The sequence below is a fragment of the Dendronephthya gigantea genome, unplaced genomic scaffold (genome assembly GCF_004324835.1).
Source record: "Dendronephthya gigantea isolate DGI-Jeju-01 unplaced genomic scaffold, DenGig_1.0 000067F, whole genome shotgun sequence".
In the NCBI taxonomy this organism is placed as follows: domain Eukaryota; kingdom Metazoa; phylum Cnidaria; class Anthozoa; order Malacalcyonacea; family Nephtheidae; genus Dendronephthya; species Dendronephthya gigantea.
The window spans coordinates 482,350-491,360 of NW_021163077.1; the positions used below are offsets into that span (position 1 = coordinate 482,350).

Consider the following 9,011-nt stretch of genomic DNA (forward strand, 5'->3'; position numbering starts at 1 on the left):
GGCCCATGGGCCCAAGTCCAAAAGTTATCCAGGTTTCGCGCATAAATAAAAAATTTGACAAGTATTTCCACCTGTGATAGTTCTAACAGTTACATTCAACGCTTTTGTAACTTGGAGATCCAGTTCGATTATAGACATCGGGGGGGGGGGGGCTTGCTTTCCATTTTGAACTTATCTGTCGTTTAAGCTAAACGGGCTTGATACAACCGTCCCCTGCATGAGTTGTCAACGTAAATTATATCAATGACTTGAAGAGAGTGCTAACGACAAGGAACACATTAACGCCACTTTTGTGGTTGAATGTTTGTAATTAACAAATTGAATTTTATTTACACTGCAATTTGTGCAAGAAGTACAAGTGGTAGACACCCCAACAAAGCTATGTACAGTAACACGCATCTGCTGAAATTCACTCAAGCTCGATAATACTCTCTTTGTATAGTCTCAGAGATAAATGGTTGTAACTGACACACACCCAAATCAAAACGTACTTTCAAAAGACATTTTGGAGTTTTATATCACCAAACTATGATATCCGCAACTTTCCCCCAAACTAACCCCATCAACTTACATCAGAACACATGGGAATCACGTGATCTTTTACGTGCAATTTTCATGCTTGACACGAGCCAAAAAAATCACTTATTTTTCCCCAAACACGAAGCAACATTACGATCTAGAGACAATGTAAACGTTGACCGAATACTGTCTAATTTACTGGTGAAATTGTGAGCAATGTCCGCGAGTGTTTCCTGTATACCATCCTCGTTATCACCTTCATCTTGCAAATCACCTTCATTCTGCTTATTTGAAGTGTCACTGGAAGGGCTCGGTTGTGCAGAAGATATGTCACTATCGTGCGAGGGAGAGTATACTGAGTTCACTTTACTACAACCAGCCTCGTCGTTTTCCATAGGCTCACTATCACAATGTTCAATTTTTATTGTTGGAATTTGAAGTTTTACTTCTGTTTCTTCCGTTACATTTATTTCATCTTCGTCTTCATCTTGGTTTACAACTTCGATTTCTGGAAAAGATGACAGCCATTGAGCTCTCTTTCAAAACTCATAACAAAATTTTTAGTTTGCAGTGGCTAGTGAAGTTAAATTAGAATGGAGTTGACCCAATTCACGCGGCCATAAAACAAAATAAATGTTATTCAAAATCTGCTAAACCACGCTCTGGGTGGGAGACAAGGTATTCACTCCGACATGATATTGACCAGAATATTGCGAGGTTGTCACACGAAAGGACTGCTCTATATCTCCGGGGCAGGTTGTACAAAATTCTAGGTCTCCACTACACCTCTAATATTTTACTTGAACCAGTGACTTCAAACATGCATTTTTTATACAATCGGCCCCAGATCAATATAACAGAAACAACATCGCTTACTTAAAATTAAAAAATGAAGACCGTCCTAATACAGAGCCAATCATGCGCTAGGTGTTTAGTTATTAAACAGTTAATACATTTTTCATACCTTGGGTACAAGAATCCTCTTCCATCGCTTCCACATTTTCATTCACTTTTTCTTCCGCTTTAGCTTCTTTTCCGTTTTCTATATGCCCTAACATTCCTCCTGACGGTGAGACATTGCTGGAACTTCGAGAACTTTGTGGATTGCCGAGGAAGTATGCAAATGGATCATACGGTGGTATACGAGGACTTAAGAGACTATCCCCATTTGGGTACATTGCGTTTCCATTTGGGGAAATATTCGGAAAGCTTGATGCCCGTTTCAGAAAAGGAGAATAGGGTGGAAACATTCCTCCGGGTGAGAAAGGCGGATATAAAGGAGACAAATATCCCGGTGATAGATAAGACCTACTTTCCATACGATGAAGTAACTCTTGGTAACCCAGGAGAGGATTTGAAAAAGGAGTGGGGTATAACCAGTTAGGAGTCCCTGGATGTAACATGTTATTGTAAGAAGTGGTCTCATAGGATGGTGACGTCATTGGTTGATTTGCGAACGCTGGTGCCGACATTCTACGAAGGCTTCCGATCTTTTCCCGTTTTTCCGTCGACTTTTCCTCGTCAAGGCGAAATGACACTCTTCGCCGAGCACCAGTGCTATCCACGGAGCCTTCCGAACTGGCGTTCTCGTCATTCGTCGACGAATCATCAGCAATTGCCGAGGAGCTTGAATTGCGCCTTTTGATGCCCGGGCGCAAGAGGTTCCCATTACCATACGTAAAATTTGGTGGAAAAAATGAAGCCTCGTGACCAGCCGCTGTGGGTGTTGTAGGTGTGATTGGAGGTATATGAAGATGACGAGGGTCAATGAAGGGTTTGTAGGGTGAACTAAGTGGATACGTCTCTGTGAGGTTAAGGTTTTGATCACTACTGAAACAAAAAAACGACAAATGTAATACATAACTCTCAGTTATCCCACGACAAAAATGAGTGATTATCTGCAATTTGATGATAATTTAAGGGCGTTTCGACCAAGGACAGCAAGATTCTAAGGTTGGCTTTTTACACTTCGTGTAGATTATTTGGGTGTTCTTTTGAATTTCCGAATTTTGAGATAACGAATGAAAACACAACATCACGTTTTGCAAACCTCTCTAACTTTGGTGTTAGCCGCATTACTCGTTTTGCCAGGAACGAAATTTAGACCTACAGCTGACTCACGGTAGGTACATGGTGCCAACAGTGATAAAAGTTACCAAGAACTTGTGTAAATAATTTTAGTGGCACAAGTGATATACAGAAAATTTCATAAGAATGCCAAAAGGTTTGGCTCCTGTCTTGACAAGGACGCGCTAGTATTTACTTACAGATGATAACGTCTTTGTGAAGCCAGCATAGCCTCTTTACGAACCATTTCCAAAGTCGAAGAAGTTGGTAGTGTATTAATCGGAGATATCACAGCAAATAATCCATACTCCACACTGTCGACTTCCCTTTTCTTTATGTGAATTTCTCTCATACGACCGCGACATTGAAACATCTGAAAGATTCGATATAGTTGACGCGATGTTAATTTACGAATTGTATCCGAGGTGCAAACAAAACTCTTTCTCATACCCCGTACCCCCCATTAGCCGAATTTTATTCGAAGCGATCCCACTTTTCCGCGGCGAATTTTTTCGCAGACCAATCACATCACCGGATTTCAGGTTCGCTTCACGTCGCGCAGAAAAATCTCACTTCTCCGCTTACCTTATAAAACCCTCCACCATGACTCATAGTACATTTAATACGGCATGCGAAGTTCTTCTCACGTTTGGCTGAAGCGAAAACGTCGTCAACTAAAATTAAAGGACAGCATTTAGTTCGTTAGGAAACAATGAGAAAATCAATCCCTAATAGATTGATGGATTGACGTAATTTCAGCCAGTCTCAGTATTATTTTATTAAGCTATATCAAAACACGATTTTTTTTGATATATTTTTAACCGGTTTAAGCTATCTGTCAACGATATGCAAGAAAACGTTAGATTAGACCAGCCATGTCTATTATTTTAGATCAGTAATTGTTAAAGCATGGTGATCTATACTTCTGTGCAACGCGACAGGTTCAAACAAACACTTACATTTATCGTCAGCTTGGTCATCCTGCAAAATAGAAGATAAATAGAAACTGATGTAAAAATTATTTACATTCCGTTTGTGTGAATGTGCAGTCAGTTTTTGACATATTCCAAAAGAGCATGTGGGGATATGGTGACGAGTTACGCAAAAACAAGGCTAGTCACCGGGAGGCCGATTGTATAAAACTCTTTCACCTTTCGGTTGACATTGTCTGTTTCTGAACCTGTTACCAGCCACCCAGAAAGCAAGCCTTTTCAGTCCACATTTAGAAATCATTTTGAAATTTAGAAATTTTGGTGGTAAAAGAACTGATCAGCCTCGTTTTGACGTATATAGCAACAGCTGGCTTGCTCTATTTCGAACAGTTGTATTAATACAGTCTGAATTCATCAAGTTATATATGAAAGATTTTCTTGTTAGATTCATAAGTGTACCTCAAGATTCCCAGTCGTTGTGTCACAGTCCTCCACCCAAACTAAGTTTTCTCTCACAGTTTTATGATCGTCAATATGAAGAAATTTGTACAGACTTTGATGAATCAATGTGGCCTGAAAGACAAATGATTAATATTAAAAAGAAGCCATTCACCATAAAGTTCAGACCCAACCGTTAGCGGTCAGTTGTCTTTATAGTACGTCTGAAGAATTTCAGAGGAAAGAATCAACAGCCTCATCATAGATTACTATACATACACCGGATCTCATAGCGGATCTACACTGGGCTTGTCTAAGCTCTTACCTGAGAATATCCAAGGAAATCCTTGACCGATTCAGAGACATAAAACAACTGACCATCTGTCGTGATGATCATGATAAAACCATCTAAAGCCTGCAGAAAGACATCACCACATTAAAAAAAATATACCCGGACTAGTTATGTTATACTAAAGGCATGATCATGAAATAAACATAATCCCTAAGTCACGCATTGAATAAAATCAATATAGATAACCATTGGATACAGAAGTTAGCAAAGATCAGCAGAGATCATCACAAGAGGATAACAAGACAGCAGCTATGTGATGAACATGACTTACTCATGAAATCTTTACTTACCTCAAGTAGAAGTTGAGACATAAGTCCATTTCCTTCAAACTCTTGGGAGAGATAATTTTGATCAACTGCATGGTTCGGTGACTTTCTTTTTGTCTCACACACTATGAAGTCAATTTAATGGATCACTTCGGGACATTTTCTATTTCATGCATGCATGGAGTTATAATTATTAAACTCTTTACTCTGAATATAAGTGGATGAATCGAGCGGGGGGGCCATTTATTATGGTCGAGCGGGGGGTCCATTTATTATGGTCGAGCGGGGGGTCCATTTATTATGGTCCCCCCCCGAATTCTCTAACACACTCGCCGGCGGGCCTTATAACGTTTGATAGGGTACTGGGTTGCAGATTTCGGCAGAGGAAAAGATATTACACAGCCACAGGCAAACGAACTTACAAAGGTTAGCAACTATATTTTCAATATGCGCATGTTCGTTTCATAAGATAAATATTTATCCCGCTAGCTCAATTATCATGGTTCGGGCTATTGGCATTAACAAGGGGCCGGTTGTATCAAGCCTGTTTAGCTTAAACGGTGCATAAGTCAAAATTGAATAACACTCTTACAACTCGTAACTTGAATATGAGTAACTTGAATATTATGTACTGAATATGTAGTTGTAAACAGTATCTTTGTATTAAGGTTAAAAACATTTAGTTTGCTTATTGAATAAAACGATAGACTTGCTTTCTATTTTGAACTTAACCACCGTTAAACTACCGTTAAACGGGCTTGATACAACCGGCCCCCGTGGTCCAAAAGCCGGTAAATTAACTTTGAGTTAATGCAAAACTACAAGTCAAAATTTCCGATACTCCAAACTGGCAATAGTTTATTTCATTCCTCTTCCCTGATTTTATTCTCTCAAGTCTTGAGAAGAACAGTACTCATTAAGAAATGCACGAACAAAAGCAGCAGATGTTAGCGCTATAATCAGACTTTGAAGACCGCCTACTGCTTTTCTGTTTTCTGCGAGGTTTTCTGCGCATTTCTGCATTACATGCATGGCTCGTGTTACAGCCTAGTTTCTGTCAAACTTCGTATTGTGGCATTATTTGGAATGTTTGATATTTCATTAGCATTAAAAACGCAACAGTGCCAGTTGAAAACTCAAAGCTAAACAAGGCTAAGTTCGTAGACGTAGTAAAACTACGGCTCGTATGAAAACTGTCCCGTGTGACATGCCAATGTATGGCCCTTTAAACTTTCTTTACAGAGTTGCAAAAAGAGTTCAACCTTCCTCCGGTAGGATTTCAAGTCTTGAAAACCTTCCTCAAAATGACGCTACGTCACTGAGTCAAGTGGCAACCAGCATAAAGAAATATTTGGTTTTTCGTACATGCATGATGTGCATATGTTTGAACCTTCCTCACAAAGCTCATTCAAAGCAAACCTTCCTCACGGGTGGTACCCGCGTACCCGCAGCTTTTTTGCAACTCTGTTTCTTTATACTGTAAACATTGCTTCATGGAATAAAAAATTGCTTTGCCAATTTGTTTTTTAATTCACACCAACATATCTTTTTTGCCGGAAATTCGAACACAAAGCTTGCAGACACAAATGTATTCACCTACGTACGTATTTCAACCACAATATTCTGATATTAATCTCTGAGGATGCATTGGTGTTTATTAATCACGTCCACACCTTGTTGTATTGTTGAGTTTGAGATTTTGACAAACACTCGTTTAGGTGAAGCTTGCACGCACACAGAAAAAGGGGGAAAAAACATTCAACCCCCATTCTCACAATCAAAATGCTCATAGACAATACAGTTAACGCTGAAAAAGTAAAATCGTAGGGCTTATGTCCAGTTTTTGGCAATAAAAATCACGATTTGGCTCGTTTTCAAAGACAATACATTAGACATGCATATGGAAACCATCACATCATATTAAAATTTAAGAATGTTTTTAATTCGTGCCGAAGATTTATATGTCGCAAATTCACTATTAGGAATTCGATCGAAAAGGTAAATTTACATGTACAATTAAACCGATCCGACGTTTCGGCCAGTCCTTTTCACAACGTTGCCGGGAAAATAAAAGCTTGCCTTTGGCTATTAGCGTATTAATCATAAATAATTAATTCAGTGTGGATCTTAGATTCATACACATACCAAACTAATTGTCTATTTAAATAGGATTGGAAATCCAGGTTCCAATTTTGAAATTGCGAGTTTTCCGATAAATTGCGACATGAATTTTTTACTTACGCGACTTCGCGTATTATATTCGTTCATTTCTATGTGTACCGTGGTAGCAGTTTAGGCTTAGGTTATTGTTTTGTCACAGAATATGAAGTTTATCATCTAATCCGACTATGTAAATACAATATCTATCAATAAAACTTTGACGATAGATTTGCAAATGATGTATTAAAACAGAATAGGCCTTTCGAGTTTCGTTCTATTTTTGTTTCGTGAAAACCAGGTGTCCGGTTGAATATACGCCGACAAAGAATTTGCAGCATTAGAAAGTCGTATATACATACCGTAAATCTTATGGTATCTCGTGTGTGAAGAGCTTGCGGTATAGTTCACAATGATTTCATTCGTAAATTATATTAAAATCGAGCGATCATTTCGCCACGAAACACATCTGGTTTGTCACACTAACACGACACAATACACGCGAAATGTATTGTGCGAACAACGAATCATCGTGTCATTGTGTTTGGCTTTGAGATCCCGCTACAATTTAAACTAAAAAGCCTTTACTTCTTCACCTGTATATATATTCATCCGACTGGTAATATTTATTACCAGAAGGTAGCTGAATGTATATCTCAGACTTTGAAATATAGGCATTTAAAATACTGAGATATACGTCATAATCACATGCAATACAAGTTTGTAGAAAGAGGTGCAATGGACCGCTTTGCCTTTAAGTTTAAAACAAAGACAGTTTACATATCAATATACAATACATAACATTATCATCCCTTCACTAACCTTGAAAATAACTCTTCGCTTTCAGATAGCTAACAGTTAATCGTAGGATGGAAATTTTATCCAATTTTGAAATAGTGTCTTCAGGAAACGGAAGAAGTTTAGCCAAGTTATCCAGCTCGGTATTCAGCCTATCCCGATGTCGCTTTGAAGGATTACCTCTGAAAGGATTTTTATCCATTAATTTATAGTCAAGGGAGATGAAATTTCAAAACAAAAACATGTCAGTCGTTAGAATAAAGGCCTTCTAAATTATTTCAAACAGTTTAGTTTGTTGGCAATGATCAAACATGCTTCAATCGCTACTATGCCTGCGGTTTAAATAGACGAATACGCATCATTAGAAAAGAAGCTAGAATCTATATGCCCGCTTCGTGAGACTCCTCGTTCTTTTTTCTCCATCTATATAGTGTAGTTCACGAACAAATTTATCCTGAATATAAAGTTGAACGAGATCTATTATGACAGCTAAAACAGGGCGTTAAACTCATGCAGCCGGTTCGTTTCAATACAAGAATCGCACATTTTGTAGGGTGTGGAAACGCTATTTCGTGAAGTTAAATTGCTTGCAATCACAATCGTTTATCGAGAATATAGGCTGAACTGCTTTCGCGTCCTATGACGGGTCGTGAAACCTGAGCGTGTTGTGATGAGAAGCTAACAAAAGCAAAGTTGTTGCAAAGTACAATTTGGTCTCGCGATATACAAGAGCATCACAACATGTCGGCTAGAATCACGACTTAAAAACAAATATGTAGAAAGGACATTCTCCTATACATGCTTGAGCTAACATAGAATAGTTATGAAGTTCTGTGTATCCCCTAAAGGGTTCAACTTCTTCATTTCATAATATGAATATTCGAGAGCGTTTATTCGCAGTAGCAATAATATATCACGAACACACGAACCCTTGTATCTTTTTCTTTCGTTTCCCCTTGCCAGCAAGATTGAGCTCTTCCAAGGAAGCCAGTTTGGACACTTAAAGGTACTATGACCTCTTAACCTCGCGGTAAAGCGTTTAAGCTTTAAATCCAGGAGAGATATCGGTTCAGCGTTTTGACTGTCCAGGCAACCGGTGGCTCACGAACAACAACAAACGTGTATTCACGACGATTGTGACTTTTGCGTTAGACGAACACGAAACACGGGACAGCGATTTCTTTACTGTTTAAATACAGTAATTCGCGGAATATATACAGGCCTTAGGTCCCAGACAAAGGTCAGACGGTAAATAGCAATCAGACAGAACAGATTTATCGCAAATACCAAACTGGATAAGCCTTGCTTGATTGACATTTCTATTAATGCTATTGTGTTACGGACTCATGCAATGAAGCGCTATCGCGTGATTTGATTGGTTGAGCAGACACGAGATGATATGTGATTGGTCATTTGTGCTAACATTACCATGCAATTTATACTGCGGTATAACAGCGCTTTTGTCACGAAAGTGATTTGATA

At 38.7% G+C, this 9,011-nt stretch overlaps 1 protein-coding gene across 1 annotated transcript; it reads right to left on the reverse strand.

Moving 5' to 3' along the window:
- Positions 1–301: 301 nt before the first annotated feature.
- On the reverse strand, positions 302–7,731 carry LOC114530879. The gene is made up of 9 exons (XM_028552477.1): positions 7,554–7,731; positions 4,599–4,699; positions 4,282–4,371; positions 3,978–4,091; positions 3,546–3,567; positions 3,172–3,260; positions 2,787–2,959; positions 1,484–2,349; positions 302–1,027 (listed from the first exon to the last, which is right to left on the reverse strand). Exons 1-9 carry the CDS (start codon positions 7,729–7,731, stop codon positions 639–641), a joined length of 2,022 nt encoding a protein of 673 aa, XP_028408278.1. The 3' UTR covers positions 302–638.
- Positions 7,732–9,011: the final 1,280 nt, after the last annotated feature.

What these genes read in the sequence shown, in the direction of transcription:
- LOC114530879 (XM_028552477.1), bottom strand. Translation starts at nt 7,731, where the DNA reads ATGGATAAAAATCCTTTCAGAGGTAATCCTTCAAAGCGACATCGGGAT. An exon ending in ATTTCCTTGGATATTCTCAG is followed by an intron (nt 4,092 to 4,281) that starts GTAAGAGCTTAG and finishes TTTGTCTTTCAG; the next exon opens with GCCACATTGATTCATCAAAG. An exon ending in TCACAAAGACGTTATCATCT is followed by an intron (nt 2,350 to 2,786) that starts GTAAGTAAATAC and finishes TTTTTGTTTCAG; the next exon opens with TAGTGATCAAAACCTTAACC.